The sequence below is a fragment of the Panicum virgatum genome, chromosome 4K, assembly GCF_016808335.1.
Source record: "Panicum virgatum strain AP13 chromosome 4K, P.virgatum_v5, whole genome shotgun sequence".
NCBI classification, from domain to species: domain Eukaryota; kingdom Viridiplantae; phylum Streptophyta; class Magnoliopsida; order Poales; family Poaceae; genus Panicum; species Panicum virgatum.
Window position 1 is genome coordinate 37,288,577 of NC_053139.1, and position 18,402 is coordinate 37,306,978.

At 51.7% G+C, this 18,402-nt stretch overlaps 2 protein-coding genes and 1 pseudogene across 8 annotated transcripts; 2 read left to right on the plus strand and 1 right to left on the minus strand.

Annotated features, from left to right (window-relative positions):
• Nucleotides 1–4,350: 4,350 nt before the first annotated feature.
• Nucleotides 4,351–6,071, plus strand: LOC120703814 (annotated as a pseudogene).
• Nucleotides 6,072–6,835: 764 nt separating this feature from the next.
• LOC120703817 (atherin-like) lies at nucleotides 6,836–13,639 on the plus strand. 3 transcript variants are annotated; one of them, XR_005687266.1, is made up of 3 exons: nucleotides 6,836–7,509; nucleotides 7,611–12,962; nucleotides 13,040–13,639. XR_005687266.1 is itself a non-coding variant. In XM_039987996.1 (2 exons), exons 1-2 carry the CDS (start codon nucleotides 7,045–7,047, stop codon nucleotides 7,617–7,619), a joined length of 474 nt encoding a protein of 157 aa, XP_039843930.1. In that variant the 5' UTR covers nucleotides 6,836–7,044; the 3' UTR covers nucleotides 7,620–7,872. The 3 variants fall into 3 exon arrangements, 2 of the variants coding, with proteins under 2 accessions (XP_039843930.1, XP_039843931.1); XM_039987996.1 differs by lacking the exon at nucleotides 13,040–13,639 and having other exon boundaries at nucleotides 7,611–7,872; XM_039987997.1 differs by lacking the exon at nucleotides 13,040–13,639 and having other exon boundaries at nucleotides 7,614–7,872.
• Nucleotides 9,015–14,647, minus strand: LOC120703815 (death-inducer obliterator 1-like). 5 transcript variants are annotated; one of them, XM_039987991.1, is made up of 5 exons: nucleotides 14,490–14,647; nucleotides 12,235–14,342; nucleotides 11,873–11,993; nucleotides 10,259–10,318; nucleotides 9,015–10,153 (listed from the first exon to the last, which is right to left on the minus strand). In XM_039987991.1, exons 2-5 carry the CDS (start codon nucleotides 14,295–14,297, stop codon nucleotides 9,221–9,223), a joined length of 3,177 nt encoding a protein of 1,058 aa, XP_039843925.1. In that variant the 5' UTR covers nucleotides 14,298–14,342; nucleotides 14,490–14,647; the 3' UTR covers nucleotides 9,015–9,220. The 5 variants fall into 5 exon arrangements, with proteins under 5 accessions (XP_039843925.1, XP_039843927.1, XP_039843926.1 ...); XM_039987993.1 differs by lacking the exon at nucleotides 14,490–14,647 and having other exon boundaries at nucleotides 9,015–9,710; nucleotides 9,846–10,153; nucleotides 12,235–14,473; XM_039987992.1 differs by lacking the exon at nucleotides 14,490–14,647 and having other exon boundaries at nucleotides 9,015–9,415; nucleotides 9,491–10,153; nucleotides 12,235–14,473.
• Nucleotides 14,648–18,402: the final 3,755 nt, after the last annotated feature.

The window sequence follows — 18,402 nt, forward strand, 5'->3', positions numbered from 1 at the left end:
TTTTTGGTTCTTGTCGAAATCAGCTGTAAACTTGCAGCATGCTCCTCTCTTTCCCTCCTATCTTCTCTACCTCATGCCTCAGCAATTCAACCTGTTTGTAGGCTACTATAATATTTGCTCTTAGTTTTTTATTTTCTTTTCCGTTTTTAATCAAGGAGATGACATGCATGGGGGGTGGGTTGGTCTCTGTGGTACGGTGTACGGTGCGCGCGTCCTGCCGCTCCGACAGCAGGGGACTTGTGACCCGTCCAGCAGTTCCATGCGGAAGCAGAAGCTGAGCTGAAGATCAAGTGTACAAGCTACCTAGTTTAGTAGTATCATATATATATTTGCCACCTGCCAAGCAGAAGCTGGCAAGCTGCATACTACATGTCAAGAAGCCAGTTAAAAACTACTACCATGTCATTCAATGATGCAAAGTGAGAAATGAGGATCTGATTCGTTGGTTGCTGGTTCGCTTTCGTTGGGCAGGTGACCATCTGATGCGCTCCTTAATCCTGCCAGCAACTCTGATATATACCAGAACAGAGCACCCACCGGGAAGTCCTGCCGGCGAGAAGAATGGTGGTGACATGGGCAAAGGCTGTCTGCGCTCCAGCCAGGCTCATGCCCGATTGGGCCTTGCAGGTTTTGGAGCCCAGCGCTGGCTGGGCCATGCTTGCAGATTGCAACAGTCCACCCCTCTCTCTACCACCACAACACCTAACAGGCCTGATTTGCCCTTGGACTGGTGGCCCAGTTAATAACCGGGCCTAGTTTCTCAACTTGACCCAGGCTGATTCGAACGAACCACAGCTCTGAAACAATGGCAATTATGTTTGGAATACACTTCTCTCTCAAAATCAGTTCATTTTTAGGGCATTCCCAACCCTCCACGTGGGATAGTGTCCATGTCATTAATTACATTGTCATATAAAACTTTTAAATTATGTGGCACCATAATAAATGAGAGAGAGTGAAGAGAGGAAGATCCAGTGTCAACACATAAACCAATACACTAGACACTGCAAGATGTCAACACATAAACCAATACGCTAGACTACAAGTTGTCAACACATAAACCAGCGCCCTGTTCGGATGCCCATTTCCGGCTGGGCTGGAGCTGGGCTGGTGACCGTTGGGGCTGATGGCTGGTGACCGTTGTCAGCGTGGAACACTGTAGTTATAGTGGTAATCAGCCCAACCAGCACTGGCTTCTATCCAAACCGAACAGGCTGCAGTACGCTAGACACTACAAATTGCATTGGGAGTATGATGATGTCCTCATAATAAATGGAAAATAAATATGATAGGTGGAGAAAAGAGAGTGAGTTTAATAGGAATCCGTACCAAGATAGTATGGGTTGTATAGTTTCTAAAGATTGTGTCTTGATGATATGACAATATATACACTACCCATATATACTATAGATTAGAATTGCTCTTTAATCCATTTGATCCACCAAGTTGTTTGGAATAGATTCAACAAAATAAGTTTTTTATGTTAATATATGTTATATCCTTCCTTGCCTTTTAAGAAATCAGTCATGTAGCCCAGGGGCGGAGGCAGCACTGCAGCCCCCCTACACCCCAAAAAACCATGGAGACCCCCTTGAACCCCCCCCCCCCCTAAATTTTTGAGAAGAAAAGATGAGGAAGAAGGAGAGGAAGAAGAAAGGGAGAGAGAGGAAGAAGAAATCAGCTCCCCCCCCCCCTCAACCATTTCTGTATCCGCCACTGATGTAGCCTGCATTGGTTGCGACTGCTCGGGATCATGCGCGTGCCCCCGAGTGAACCTGCTGTCGCAAGCAACTCATCTCTTCAGAATTCCGTATTTTAAATCTAAAATTGGCCAAACAAATCGGTCCACTCCTATTTTGTTGCTAAAACTTTTTTGTTGCCGGAATATTTTTTTGTTGCTCGAACAATTATTATGTTTGAGCAACAAAAAAATTTCCGATAGCAAAAATAATTTTTGAATTTTGTGTGATGATTTAACTACCAGTCACGTATAGGACTCCTAACATTAGCACAACAAACACCAAGATCCAAACAGAGGTGTTTGTTACGGTGATTGGTTGGGATAGGCTGCAGAATGCGATTCTTTCTGGGCTTGGAATCGGGTCCGGGCACCGCAGTCCGTAGCCCAACTTGAACTAATAATTAAATGACGTAAAAGATAATGTAGGGGCTCTATCAAACCATCTCCCGGGCTAGTATAATTAAGATCATTGTCCTTTTGGTGGTGAAGGATTGCATGTTTTGCTTGGAGTGTTCCCTTAGCCGACATTTTTTCAGCGGTTGCTAGATCTCGTTGCAAGCAACGAGTAATTTTTACAGTTTTCAAAATCTCGTGTGGTGATGGCGTTTGCAGGTGTTTCTTTCCCTTGCTACTTTTCCAGTGTATTATTCAAGCTTAGGTGGATGGTGAATAATTGTTTGAAGAAGACGACAAAAGAACTCTTCGATGCAATTTTATTTCTTTATATTGTTTTGTGTCAAGTTGTTCTTTTGTAACATTAATTGTTTTTCTTGATATGAGCTTTCATAAGGGTTTAATCCTATTAAATAAGATGTCATAAGTATAAAAAGCGATGACACGGCAAATTTATAGGAGATGAGAAGGAATGGACAGATTACCTTTCTGGCAAATTTATCCAGAGACGCCTCCAATCGCCGTCAGGCGTCAGCTGGCCTACGTGCCCAGCTACGAGCCAACTGTGTGACCTGAACATTAAAAAAAAACAGAACTAACGATTCAGACTCTCAGCCAAGAGAGAACACTGATCATATACCAACAACGGGAAACTGCTCGAGTTCATGGCCCAAGGCCCCCATACTTCATTACACTGGCGTCTTTATTTGGTAGCAGTAGCACCTCCTCGTGCAACCTGCTGTCAGGAGGGCTGTGCCTGTGCGTGTGCGTCTCCTTGGACTGCCTCTGCGATCGATCCACGTTGAAGAAAAACTAAAAATCTCCTCACGTCAGCGTCTCTCCAGATTTCCATGGTGAGGTTCGAGAGAAGGTGAGGTGCGGTGCCCGGCCGGTTTCCTCCAAGTCTCCAACCAAAACTACCATGACGCCATGGGCGCTGCCCGCCTTGTTCAGCTCACGAGAAGGAAAGGAAAACGAGGTGCTTAGCCGAGAAGACATCGGAAAAACGGGAGCAAAAGCACCAAAATTTCCTAGCCCTGTCGTCGTCGTCTAGTCCATCGAGCTCTGGCCCTCACTCCGGAGCCCATTTGATGCATGCGCGCGGTCCACTCCTTCACCAGGAGCAGGTCAGACGACGGATGCGGTGGCCGTCCGGCGCCAGCTTTTGCTTCCAGAACACACGCAGCCACGCAGCAGGGGGCATTGACAAAACGCTACGGGCGCGCCGCGGCGTAAACAACGTGTCTAACCAGTGACAGTGTCACACGGTTATACCGGTTCAAACGTATGAAAAAAGGAAAATCAGTGCACGCGCTTAGGGCGTATTGGAGCGGAGGAGCAGATGCTTGGACCGGAGCTGTTCTAACTATAGCAACCGTACCATCAGTAACGAGACAAGCACTACTAGCTAATAATAGTAAATGCTGCTATTTATCTTTCAACGTTTTTTTTTTGTGAGAGTTTCAATGTTTTGGTCGGGAAAAAAAATAATTGGTGTAGTAGTGAAGTATAGTAGGATGTTATAGGTAATAGGTGTATAGAAATAATGTGTTTCAAGAAGAATGAAAGGCAACAAATTCCTGGTAAAGACACATGCCGGTTTTGCAATGTTCCAGTCCGAGAAATAAATGACCCGACATAAAAATAACTTGTTCCATGTAGAGAAATAAATTGTTCGGAAAAGTTTTCACCAATGGAAGGGATGATTTTCACTCCAACCATAAAAGAGTGAAAGACTTTATAGTCTCTCTTTTAATTCCATGCTCTAAAAGTAAACCATTGATGTGTGTCAAAATTTTCATATTCGGAGCAATTTATTAAATCAAGCTCCCAATTAGCAGTCTTAAAGTAATCACCGATAGCAAAGATTTTAAAAAAAAAAAGCATATGACCAGAGTATAAACATCACACGTACTTTAAATTTCAATGTTATATTATCTACTGTCACTAACTCAGAACTCGAACCATTTCCTCGAGTGAAAATCCTACCAACTACTGTTGCAAGCCGGACATGTATAAGCATGTCTCACTATGGATATCGTGATGGTCCTCGATGACTGAATCTAGGTGCTGTTGGCTGTTGCTCCACCTCTGCTGCTGCTTTGCATCGTGATGTGGGCGATCCTTTTCAAATCCACTCATGGCCGACGCACAAAAAACTAGTCGTAGCGGCCACACCACGGTTTTTACCAAAACCAAAGGCCTTATAAAACCCCGGACCGGTCGTACCTTGCTTCCCAGGTGAGCCACAGCTAGCCGGTGCGCGCGCCCCCCAGATCCCCCACCGGCGGCGGCCACCATGCGGAGCGCGGCGGCTGCGGCCACGGTGACGCGCGTGGCGCAGCGGGTGGTGGCCCCGTCGGCGCCCACGCCCCGCGGCGAGCTGCCTCTCTCGTGGCTCGACCGCTACCCGACGCAGCGCGCGCTCATCGAGTCCCTCCACGTCTTCAAGGGCCGCGCCGGCACCGGCGGCGACGCCGACGCCGAGGCGCCCGCCAGGGCCATCGAGCCCGCGCTGGCCACCGCGCTCGTGAGCTACTACCCCATCGCCGGCCGGCTCGCGGTCTCGGGCGAGGGGGACCTGGTGGTGGACTGCACGGGCGAGGGCGTCTGGTTCGTCGAGGCCACGGCGAGCTGCACCCTTGAGGACGTGGACTACCTCGAGTACCCGCTCATGGTGCCCAAGGACGAGCTCCTGCCGCACCCCACCTACCCGGCCTCCGATCCCCTCCCCGAGGACTCGCTCATCCTCCTTGTCCAGGTGAACAAAGATTGAAATCGATTGAGGAGGTCAACGGCTCGGCAATGGCGTCTGCTGATTCGGTTCCACAAATCAAACCCGCAATGCAGGTGACGCAGTTCGCGTGCGGTGGCTTCGTGGTGGGGTTCCGGTTCAGCCACGCCGTCGCCGACGGGCCCGGCGCGGCGCAGTTCATGGCGGCCGTGGGCGACGTCGCGCGCGGGCACGCGGCGCCGCTGGTGGCCCCGGCGTGGGCCCGCGAGGCGATCCCGAGCCCCCCCGCCGGCGCGGCGGTGGGCCCGCTCCCGGCCCCGACGGAGCTCCGGCTCCAGTACCTGGCCATGGACATCTCGGCGGAGTACATCGAGCGCCTCAAGGCCCGGTTCCTGGAGCGGACGGGCCACCGGTGCAGCGCCTTCGAGGTGGTCATCGCCAAGGCGTGGCAGTCCCGCACCCGCGCGGCCGGGTTCGCGCCGGGGACCCCCGTGCACGTCTGCTTCGCCATGAACGCGCGGCCGGCGGTGGCGGCGCTCCGCGGGCGTGCGCTCCCCGAGGGATTCTACGGCAACTGCTACTACATCATGCGCGTGACGGCGGACGCCGGGGCCGTGGCCGGCGCGGCGGCGCACGACGTGGTGCGGCTGGTCCGCGAGGGCAAGCGGCGGCTGCCGGGCGAGCTGGCGCGGTGGGTCGCCGGCGGCGGGGAGGGGGAAGGGGGGGGACCCGTACCGGATCACGTCGGACTACCGGACGCTGCTGGTGTCGGACTGGTCGCGGCTGGGGTTCGCGGAGGTGGACTACGGGTGGGGCCGCCCCGCGCACGTGGTCCCGCTCACCAACCTCGACTACATCGCGACGTGCATCCTGGTGCGGCCGCCGGCGCGCAAGCCCGGCGCGCGGCTCATCACGCAGTGCGTCGCCGCCGGCGCCGTCGACGACTTCCACAAGGGCATGATGCGCCTCGACGACTGATCAGTGCTTGCTCGATGCGATGATGCTGATGCTCCCTCCCCCTGCGACCTGCTATTAGTAATTTAATCCCCAGCTGCGTAAATTCAGTTCGTTCGTTCGTTAGTTGCCGTACCCCATGACTGGGTATGGGTAGTTGTCTTGTTGACGAGTGCGAACTATTTATTGTATGTACAAAAAGATTTTTTTTAAAGAAAAGATGGAGCACCGCCAGTGGATTTTGCTATATTCGGGCGTGTGTGCCTGTAAACACGAAGGAAGCGTTGTTTATTCTTCCTTCTTTCTACAGATGGATGGAAACTCTACCACAAACAGTAGGTGGGGAGCCACTGTCTGCTGTCCCCTCTAGCTTAAGCAAAAGAAGCTGCGCGTCTACCGGGAAGAGTCCAAGTGATGCCTCCGTCGAACCAGGGATGTTAGGCAAATAGGCGGTGCGACGTTCCTGTCCAGGCGTCGCGATCTCGGCTCCGTTGGCCTGGAAAGCGTGTCCGCAAAGGGTGACGGGCCACGCACGGGTCGAGAAGGTGGAAAGGTTGGTGAGCCGGATCGTTGCTTGCTTCGCTTGGCATTCCCGCATTGGGGGGCCAGTCATCAGTGCGTGTGCCTGCTGTCAGGCTAGCTAGCTGCCGACCCATCCCGACCAAAAGAAAACCTCAGACACGTCTCGAAACAGTCTCGTAGTTCATTGATTGCGGGGTGGCAATGGCAACTGGCGAGCGAGGCCGAGCGAGGTTTCAGCCTGTCGGGCGCCGTGTCCTCCCGTGCCCCGGACAACGGGGGGCATGAGTCTGGGGGCGCCCTGCCTCCGGCCGTCGGCGGAGCGCGGTGGCAGACTGAAGTGAGCGATCAGCCGGGGGGACACGCGTCACGTCGCGATCCCGGGCCGGGGCCGGGGCCGGGGGACGACGCTACTCAAATCTCAATTCGCCTGCCGGACCGGACTGATTGGGACATCTGGAAGTGGCGCTGGAACGACGACCTGGATGTCAACCTGGAAATGGTCTGGGCTGAGTCCGGTTTTAGTGGGCTGGTTTTGTTATTTGGGCTCAATTGGTTCGGTGTCTAGTGGACCTACATGCCTAGTGGGCTGGTTTGGTTTGGTTTTTCTTTTTTAGTAATTTGATTCGGTGCGTTTCGGTCCAACCCAAACAAACCAATCCCCTAATCGCCGAACTCCCAGTGCGCCGCCGCTGGAGGGCTCATGCTTGCCCCCATCTTACCGGCGCTCTCGCCGGCCGCTGCTAGGGCCGCCGCCCCGTCACTGCGGTCGTGGCTCATGCTTGGCCCCATCTTGCCGGCGCCCCCGCCAGCCGCTGCTAGGGCCTCCACCCCGCCGCCGCGGCGTTCGCTGTCGAGCAGCGTGTTCTACGCGCATCCAAGCCTGACGCCGCAGCTGCGCTCGGCGCGGCCGCGGCCGCGCCGCAGCACCGGGTCCGCGCCGCCCCCCGCTGCGTGGGGCCTATTTCGCCTCGGCGTCGTCGGCGCCCCGGACGTGTACCCGCCGCCGCGCCCCGCAGAGGCCAAGATCGCTGCCGTCGGGGTTCGTGATTGCCCCCATCTTGCTGGTGCCGCCGCTCCCCCGCTGCCGAGAGGCTCGTGCGCTCGCATCGCCGGCGCCACGTCCCATCCATCCTCTCTAGGCGCCACCTTCGCATCTGGACATCTGGTACACCTCCCCTCCAATCTCGTGCATGTCATCATTACTTCTGCAGTTCTGCTGCCTGTGTCTGTGTTTCTCGTGGCTAAGTGGCAGGCTGTGACTTGTAGCAGCCATGAAGCTGTTGCACACCCGCCGGCCGGAAGCTAATAGTCAACATGCAGCGTCGTCAGGAGCACACCCGCCGGCCCGAAGCTGTTGCATGGGGAGTGGGGTGAAACCGTGGTTTGAAAAGTGGTTTGGCAAAAATGATATTGCAGTCTAGTTTAAATTAATTTTGGAAGATGGTGGTCTGGGGTGGTGTGGAGTGTAAAACATATATCATCAAAGTGGATTGGTTTGGTTTTGGGCCGGTTCCCCAGACCACTCCCAGGCAGGGTTTTTTATCCCGACCGGTTAACCCAAACCGCCGGCCACCGGTTCCGGTTTACCGGACCGGTTGGACCGGTAACCGGTGGAAACCGGTTGAATTCAAATCCAAATTCAAATAAATTCAAAAACTCCCGTGCAATCGGTTCCGACCGGTTTACCGGCCGGTTTGACCGGTTTACCGGTTTACCGGTCGGTTTTACCGGTTTGAATTCAAATTCAAATTCAAAAGCTCCCGTGCAACCGGTTTACCGGTCGGTTTGACCGGTTTACCGACCGGTTTTACCGGTTTACCGGCCGGTTTGACCGGTTTGCCTGGTGGGCCTTAATGGGCCGGCCCATTTTTTCTTTTTATTTTTTTGATTTAACTTCAACTCCCCGCAAACTATACTAAATGAACGAATTTTTGAGAAAATTTAACACCATTAGATTCGTTGCACCTTAAAGTATTTTTAGGAATTTTTTGAGATTTTTCCATTTTTTGGAATTCAAATTTAAAATTTGAATTTTGGACCGGTTTCTAACCGGCCGGAACTGGAACCGGTCCGGGCCGGTAAGACCGGTAACCGCGGTAGCCGGACCGGTTCCGACCGGTTTTTTTTACCCTGCTCCCAGGTTGACCTGGATGGAGGTTCTGGAGAACGGCAGCACAACGCTGGACTTCTAGCTGGTTTGCTCTTTCTCATCTTAAGCAACCGATCTCAGGTCTTCTTCAGTTCGCAAATTTTTTTAGGTTTTTATATTACAGTACTTTCGTTGTTATTTGACAATTAATGTCCAATTATAAATTAATTAAACTTAAAAGATTTATCTAATCATTTACCGTTAAACTGTGTAATTAGTTATTTTTTTAACTGCATTTAATGCTCCATGCAAATGTTCGAAGATTCGATGTGATGGGTACCGTAGAAAAAGTTTTTAGAACTAAACATGGCCGTTGAACATCTATTTAGAAAAGCTAAATCGGCTGCCCAAAACAACTGCACCGGAGTAGTATCAAGGCACCAGTTTTCATCCTCCAGTGGAGACCAAACATAGAAAACATCATTTCCAGAGACGCAAGAGAACCCGTTTCAGCGCGACAAGTTAGAACAGTATGCAAGATTCAAGCCGCATCAGAACCAGATCACAGCTTACTCGGATCCTGCATCGACAAAAACATCTTCGCCGCTGAAATACTTTGGTTACAGCGTCATTCGCGTCTCGCAATTCCTATCCCCCAAGCATAAACTGCGACTAACAGCTGACAGCCTACTTCTGACATTAGTAACATGACCCGCCATACACACACCCTTCCGTTCAGACAATCAGGCATCGGAGCAGGATGGGACCAGAGACGCTCGGCTGAGTTCTAGTGTCGCTTCCAGCTTCCATGCCATGGCTCCCTCGCTCCTCCCAGTGAGGTCAGCTGGGGCGCCACCGCGTCGGGCTCCACAACAAACCTGCCATGCCACGCGGCGTCCTCCTGCCACTGGGCGCCGGACCGCCAGCCAGGCCACCCAGATTGAGCTTCGGCGGGGTGCAACATGTGGTGATCCCAGGGCTGCTGCACGGCCATGGCATGTTGCTGAGGCAGACGGCCATAAGCATGGGACACGGGGCTTGACAGCTGCGGACTTACCATTACATGCTGCTGCATCGGGCTATACCGGTGAGCACTGTGTCTTGGATCCCACTCTGGAAAGTCCTCCTCACCACCCCAAGGATGCGGTGAGGCGTACATGCTGCTATACTTGTGAACTAGTCGCCTGACCTGGTCGATTGAGGGAGAAATAGCCTGCACATGCTGCTGCCTCTGGTAGCGCTGTGGCGCTGCGACATTGGGAGATCCGTCTGAGACGCTGACAAAATCATATTCAGGAAGGTCATCATCTTCCTTGATGACACCGTGGCCAAAGCCTGGGGGAACGACGTCAGTTGCGTCATCCTTAAGGCGAGGGCGCTCGTTGGAGTAGCCAAAATGAGAGGCAGGAGACCTGGTACGCAGAGAAGACATCGGCACTGAACTTGCAAGCACAGCCTGCTGCTTCCTTGAGATTGACATAGGCTGCCTCTTAGAACCGTCATGCTTTGTGGGTGTTTCAGTAGAAATGCGGGGCCTTCTCCACACAAAGACACCAATTACAGATACTCCAGTCATGGTTTGACTGCCCGAGTGCTCCTTTGGCAGGTGCTCAGTGAGTATCTGAGCTGCCTTCCCTTGAGAAGGGCAGAGGTAGAGCTCAACCCCTTCAGCGAGCTTTACTAGTCCTACTCTCTCATCTGCAACATACGAGCCGACTGTCTGCAGGAGAAAAAGAATTTTTTTAGTAAATCAGGAGTTCACTAATAGTGTTAAACTAAACCCATATAATGTGGTAACAGATGCTAATAATAGGGGAGCAGGGACCTGCAGGAATTGCTGCCAGCCACTCTCAGGAGAACCCTCCTTCAAACGCAACTCAGTTACCTGCAGAACAAGTAACAGTAAAAGGAAAGAACATATTCTGAGTATGTTCAAGAAAACATACTTTGAGGAGCTAGACTAAAGAAAAGGCTACAGGAAAATTTTGGTCACCACATCAGCATATCTATTTATATAAATAGAAATGCATGAATCATAACCTCTAGAATTTTATATAAACAGCAATGCATGACACATATCTATTCAAGATGTAGTTGAAAGATTTGATTGTAGTCACTGGCACTAAGCATTAAACATAATATACACAAATCAACAGTGAAGTATAAAAGATAGGAGGTTCAAGTCTCATTAAAAAATTCTGAAATTTCTGTTACCATTTAAAGTGAAAATCCACATGCACGAACAAAAAAAAAATCAAATTCAAGTAAAGACAGATGTAACATGTGAGATCAGATAGTACCATGGCAGTCCAACACTAAGATAAACATTTTTCCTTTTTCTTTTCTTTTCTTTTCTTTTTCATATATTAATTTTTGGATTAGTTTTACATTACCAAATATAGTGACAAAAGAAAAATAGAAGTATACAGTCAAAGTTTGGTATGTATCTTTATTTTCAGCTTCTTTGTAAAAAAATAGTACTTTTGAGAAATGCCAGTGCTACAACTTAACACTACCATGACACTGTATTTACACCAAGTGTTACTACAATCAATATTAAGCTATCTCAACACTATATTTACCAAATGTTACTATGATCAGTATTAAACTAATTCTAACTAGGACCAACCAGGTCTAACAGACATATATTTACTCTTTTGGAAGAATGTCTGTTGAAGCTTTTGGTCTTTCACTCTTTCTATGATTTTCTTTTGTTGCTCCGTAGTCGTACAAGCAAATTTGCAGGTGCACATCTGCAATTGGAGCATGGTTGTTTGGTTCTTCTTTCTTTCTATATTCAAATTATGGGGGATTGATTACAACCATAATTATCAACTAAATATAGAGTCCACCGGTAGCAGTAGATTATCCAATTTATTATTTAGTTGTTCCACTTCTGGTTATAGTCTATGTACAATAGCTTATATATGCGCTGCTCTGGCCAGTAATAGCTTGATGGAAAACATGTTAAGCACGTTCTCAGAAAGCAAAAGGCAAAATTATGCTACAAATACAGTAACCAGCATGCATGGTAACCAGAAAACAAAACCTATTTTAACATGTACATGGTGTGAAGAACTGAAGATTAAAAGAAAAGATACTCCCACATGCAACACATGTTGATTTCACATGGATAAAGTACAGTACTAATATCCAATCGTCGAGTTTCTAGATTCACAGGCTGAGAACAAACTCAATGATTTTAATAAAAATGAACTTGAGCCTAAACATAAATTATTACAAGCAGATAAATATGCATTCAATGGTATCTTACAATCATTGATTTAGAGGTGGCAGAACAACAGTGTCATGGCGACTACTACAAGAAGAATATGTTTCAAAACCAACAAGCATGTGGACCAATTGATAAGCACTAGTTTTAGTACAAACCAGAATCATCCATTAGATATATATGAAACAAAGCACAGAAACAAATTACCATTACAGCACGGCTCCTGGATTTAGGCAATTGTTCAAGAAATTCTTGAAAATCAGTAAGCCTCACTCTTCCCTTGATCTCAACAAAGCGGCGCCACTCATTTGTTGATGGCTTTTCACCACTGGAAAATAGAAACATAAATAGTAGTTAGGATGTGTGATATCAGAATGCTAAAATGTGTGTTATGACAAGCATTTCTGTAAAATGGAATACACCATACAGGTTATACATAAAAAGAGGTGTTTACCTCTGTATAGATCGTAATGTTCTTTTGTTTGGTTAAAAATATGAAAGTTATCAACGATATTGTTTTCAATAGTTAATTGCATGCATTAACTAGAAGCGACATAGGTGAAACAAACCTTTTGAAGATAGCAACAACTTTTATAAGTGAAGATAAAGTTAACTGGATTGTTCCCTCCCATAAAGTGTCGTTTGTCAATGTGGCATCAGAAATTGCCTTTAACTGTGCAGGAAATCCAGAAATTGAGGCACTAGCAGTACCTAGTTTTTGAACATCCATCATTTCAGGGGAAGATTTGATCAACAAGCAGCCCTTAGGTTGTTTAGATGGACTCAAGTCATGAATTGATCCATTTTCGGTTGACTTTGTACTGGCCCAACAATTATCTTCTGGTGACGGTGCCTCACATGCCAATTCAAACTCTGATGGATCAGCATTATCATCCCCTATACGATTTTTCTCTGGCTTTGACATAAGGTAAGCTTTGTCAGTAATACTAGGATCATCTTGTGCAGTTTCAGTGGAGTGGCATTCCAAAGGTATATCAGAATCAGGGGCCTCGACGAACTCATCCCATGACATAATATCTGGAAGATTTTCTGTATACTTCAAGTCATGCACCACTCTTTCCTTGATAAGATCGGCCTTCTCATTTGCTAGGCATTCTGAATTACTCAAGAGATTGCTGTTGCCAATACCAGCAGATCCATCTTGCACGGTGCTATCTGATTCAATGTCGCCCCTGTATACACTTAGTCTATCGTCAGATTTGGTTTGATCTTCAATAGATTTTGATGGAACATGAGAAAGCAAATCGCTTCCGAGCTCAGTCCCAACTGAAATAATGTCAGTATCTTCCACTTCAACATGAAATTCACCTTTATGCGTTTTCCTGACCAATCTAACATTCACTTCTCTATTAGGAAGAACAACCATCTTTGCAAGTTCTTCAGCTTTAGCCAGCCGCCAAGCTGAAAGCTCCTTTGAAGCGAGTTCGTCTGTAGTCATTGAACATAGACATTTGGGTGTGATCACTCCGGATAAGACCTGTTCCCTGAGCACAGGATTACTTTTGTCTTTCAAGTTAAACAAGATTGATCTACCTTTCTCCTTATATTTCTTATTGACTCCTCCAAACAGTTTGAACAGCTGCTCTTCAATTCCAAGTGCTAAAGATTGCCCCTTTTGAATCATATCCTTCCTTTTCCCTGTTGTCCCATCTGAAATCTTTGTTCTTTTAAACTCAGGCTCATTCAGAGATACAGAAGCCCCAACATCGGTATCAAAAGTTGTGGCTCTCTTTGAATTAAGCTGTGAAATGGATTCAGAAGGTCCAACAGCAATGCCAGGAGCACTGAAGGGCCCATGACCTTGCAAAAGTTCATCTGAAACAGCAGTGCTGTTACCCAATAGAACATTTTCCAAACGGACATGTATTGATTGTTCCTGTGCATCTTTACTCACTTTTATGGTCGTGTTTGATCCCAAAATTTTACAGCTTAAGATGTCCTTTTCTTTGCTTCTGCTACCAACAGATCTTGGGTCAGTACGAGTATCAGCTTCACCTTTAGCGTGAGATATGCATGTATTTGGTCTTGGCAGTGTACCATCTGCATGTTTGTTCTCACTGGAAGATCCAATAGGTGAAACCTTGGAAGAAGCAGATTCCTGCACACTCTGGTGACCATAATCCACACACAAGGCAGCAGCTAGAGTCTCCCTGAACTTTGATCTCACGGTCTCAGACAAATCTGGGTACGCCTTCAGCAGAGGTTCCTTCTTCACAGAACACTTGCCAGTGGCCTGCGACTGCACAGGCTTCGGCACCTGAAACTTCGGTGATAAAGCCGTCTTCTTTCGCACAGCAGGTGGTGGTGGCTGTGGTGAAAGAATTCCGGGCGGGACACTCAGCACCTGCTGCGGCGGCCTCAAGGACACCCTGCTCACGGTCACAGGCCTCGGCCCAGGAAGGTGCGGCGCGCCGGGACTGGACGCACCAAACTGCGCCGGCTGCCCGCCCATGGGCACGATCAGGTACGAGCTGGCTGGCGCCTTGGCGCCCCAGCTGCCAGGGCCAAACATACCGTGGCTCGGGGGCTGCGGGGAACGGAGGGCCGCCGGTGGCAGCGATCGCGACGCCGCCCCGCCGCCCGGCGTCCGCGCCTGCTTCGAGAGCTCCATCGCGCCGCAGCAACGCCTTCCCCCGAAAAAAAAAAGACGCGCGCGCTAACACGAGACCAGTCCGCGTTTACGGCGAGAGATTTGCTTCGTTAGCCAGGGTTTTCAATCAGCATCTCGCGCGAACAATTTAGTGCGCGGAAGAGGGTGGGTAGGGGCAACCGAAGCGAAATGCGGGTTCCGACGGGGGCTCACCTCGAGGCGATCGCGGAGCGGCGAGGGGCGGGGGACGCTGCGACGGCGGCGGACGGGGGGAGGTAGGGTTTGGGGGTGGGCTAGGGGTTTCGATCGGCTCCTCCCCCCGCTTGTATCGGGAGGTAGCGGAAGCGAGCGAGGGAGGGGAGGAAAACGGCGGCCGGCACGCGGCACGCGTGAGTGCGGGGGCTGACGACGAGGCCGCGAGTGTTGTTGAGTGCGGTTGGGTGGGCCTCGAGGGCTACGAATTCGCTCCCTCCATCATCTCGGCCCATAATTGAGAGACCCGCCATAATTTTGGGGGTGGCCTGCGCTTGGGTTTTCCCGTGAAGAAGATTGGAGAGGTGGGCCTGATTGGGTTTGTTCTTTAAACCAGGCCGTGCCGGCTACGAGATTACTGCCGTGCCGTTTTCCACTGCTCTCCCTCTGTGTTCCGTGGCGTGCCGGCGGAAGCCAGACTCCCGCCGTCGGCCGCCACCAGAGAACGTCGCTGGCTCGACGGCCCGGTCGGTCAACCTTGCCCAGCCGGCGGCCGCCCGGCCGTCGCGTCGCGCGGGTCGTCCGCTCACCTAGCCGCGAACGAGAGCGCCGCAGAACGTGGCGGGGCAGCGCGCGGCCACAGGTGCGGTGCGGGCTCGGCGCACGTTGGCAGGAGGGGCGCAGGGCTGCCGCGCGGGAGGGACTTGGTTAGGTGCGGTTGGTTGGCTGATAGCCGTCTGCCTCCACGCGACCACGCCTATCTGGTCTCGAACGGCTCTTGTAGCGTGTGCTAGACACACTGGTCATCGCTGGCGGGGGGCGATAACGTGCCACCTGGATTTTTCTTTTCGTCGGAGAATAACTCGTGCTCCAATTGTCACGTGACCAGATGGGATTCCTCCCTCTCCTATACTACAGCCCTGCTGCCCTCATCTGGGGCTCGGCGTGCGCGTACGGCCGTTTGTGGCGGGAGTGCCGCCACGCATCCCATCTTCTCGTGGTGGCGGGCGCGCGCTCTCCTACAGTGCAGAGAGGAGCCCGCCGCGGGCCTGGCACTTCCTCTGCTGCCATTACAGACTACAGTGCGCGCCCCCCGGCCCACACCCCGCGCGGCGTCTCAGACGGGCCGCTTGGGTAAAGGCCAGATGGCTCGGGTCGTGTACATGTGGCAGCCAAGGCTCGTGATCGGCCAGTGTGCTACTGTGCTGGCCTGTGGGTGGCAACCACACACTACTGCTCCTGTTGCTCATCTCGGAAACCCACTGTACAACAGTACAAGCAACGCACACACCCAGGCACCCAGCAGCCAGCGCTCTCTTTCGCGATCGCAGCGCTGGAACAACCGTGCGTCCCGTCCCTTCGCTTTCGCCCCCGCTGCCACTGTCCGGTGGATCGTGTCCGATCAAAAAAGCATCGGCCCCGCAGCTGCAGAGGCCTCCGGCACGGCACCCCGCAACCGCTCGCGCGCAGAAACGGCAAGCGCGCACCGGGATCGCCCCGCCCGAACGTGACGCCACCCGGCGCAGCAGCAAGCGCGTCGTCGTCGTCGTCGTCATCTCGGAGGTTCCCGTGGGCGGGTGCCTCACGTCTCCCCAGTTCTCCGGCTGGCTGTCGCTTGCGCCCAGCCGGCCGTCCACGCATCTCCCCATTGGGGGGAACACGACGAGGGAGCCGGTCTCCTCCGTTCCGCGGGCGAAAACGACGCGCGCGCCGGGGGGACGGGGGCTTGGCAAAACCGCCGAGGACGAAAGAGAAGATCGCGTGCCAACCCCGCGCCGTCGTCGCCGTCGCCGCTCGGCTCCCGCTCCGATCAGCGCGCGCGCAGGCCCCCGGTGCGCGGCATGTTCCGGCACGGGCATGCAGCCACCTCCGCGTTCGTTCTGCTGCGAGTGCCATCGATCGTCCCGAGCATTGGCAGCATGGATCGATGGGACGCGTGGTGACCCTACTGCGTGGATGTCCGATCCCGGTCGGGAGGAGCACGACGACACGTCGACACACGCCGAGGGGCCCGACGACGTGTCATCAGGAGGAGGAACGCGATGGCGCCCGACGCCGGCGAGCCGGGGGCCGGCAGGAACGTAAGAAAGGGGTTGGGCTGCTGGTCGCGCCGCTTCATAATTGGGCGGCCCGGGCCCTCTGGGCGCTGCGCCGCCGGTCGGTACCCGTGCTTGTCAGGGTGTCGTGACTGCGGCAGGCGGGCGCTCGCCGACGAGCCCGATTCGCGGAGGCGGATCCGCCAAGTGTCCAAGTGGCCGTGCCGCCTGTGGCGTGTCCGAGCGATCGAAACGTCCGCGCGGCGCGGCGGACCAACCAAACATACTGGTAGCCTGGTGACTTTGACGAGTCCAGGAGTCTCCGGCGACTGGCAACTGAGCAGCAATGCTCTCCTGGACGAGTAGGATATTGCACGCTCTCGTGAACTCGTTGTTAGCCTCCTGAACACGTTCAGAATGTTTACAGTACAAATTGCATGCTCGCCTCACGGCTGATTCTGACGTATCAGCGTCTTCGATCGATCACACTGCAGGTTGCTGCTGCTACTGCTGCTGCGTACTACTCCTACTAAAAGTACAGTAAGCTGGAATTTTTGAACTGTCAGTGCTAGGTGCAGAGCTGAATGTTCCTGCGGCTCTTAATCCGGTCGTCCTCGCGCTCAGCATCCCGTGCAGGACAGAAAAAGAACTCCACAAGATTCACTCACCGGTTCTTACTGTCCATTCAGCTGTTTTTTTTCAATCCCAAAGCAGCTCGTTGCTTTATTCACCTAACTGAGAAAAGATGTCACGTCCCACAACACGGGTTACAAAGTCCGGGGTTACAAAGTCCGGGAGGAGATCATGCCAAAAACTTGAATGATCCGGGTCCCTTTCAACGCCTAGTCGAGAACTCGAGATAGCTCATAAGCACAAGTGTTACAAGAACTGTTTTAGAGGCCTGAGTTACAGAGTCACTGATTATTAGCACTAGTATCGTTTCCTATCCAACCGTTTTTAGAGACCTGCGTTACTGATATTCAAGGATCCCCAAAGGCCCTGGCCAGCTATCAGTACCTTCAAACCTTTTGACCAAGGGACCTGAGGAAAATCTGGAGTGCCTTTCAGTTCCAGATCTAGCCTCCCAAGTCCCAACCTGAAAACTTCCGCGCACGTGTGAAGACCTCTACTTGATTTGCAGGCCACACAGCTGGAGAAACTTTTTCCAGTTTATATCCTTGTAAAACTATTCGAGCATTCTGGAAACGTTGCTTCTTCTTTTTTCAGTTCAGAAAACGACGGAGAAGAGAGTTCAGAGTTCTGCCGCCGGGGAACCCTACTGCCGCGGAGGGACGAGCGCGTGCCTGGATCCGGACAGAGATGTCCAACTGAACCGCTTCAATTCCCCCCATCCAGATCGCCGTCCGCCAGCTTCCCCGCGGGCGAGGGTTCCATTTACCGGCACGACGGAGCACCGGGCCGGACGGCCACTGGCGCGGCTTGAAGCCCTGCCTTTTTGGCCTGCAGGCGCCTCTCCGAGCTTCATGGACGCGCAAGGACGGCCGGGCCGGCACATGCGCGGCGAGAAGCGGCGGACGAGGACGGCGCTTCATGGTGCGCTCGCTTGGATGCCAAGGACTAATTTGTAAGAGCATCTCCAGCAATTTGACAAATCGAGTTGCCATCTTTGATTTTTGGCAAAAATGTTAAAAATACTCCTCCAATAATTTGGCAAAAGACTTGGCAATTTTTGGCAACTTGGGAAAAACCAGCCTCCAGCGTATAAATATACGCGCGCGGCTGGCATCGTGGTTTCTAGTCAGGTGGGAGGGTGAAAAAAAAAATAAATAATAGAGAAGAGTTCCTGATTTAAGTTTTCAAGAGGTGGAAGGGCATAAATAAAATTTTGTTTATCTCTCAGGGTCCCTGATGTAAGTTAGATATGGATTTGGCAAGTG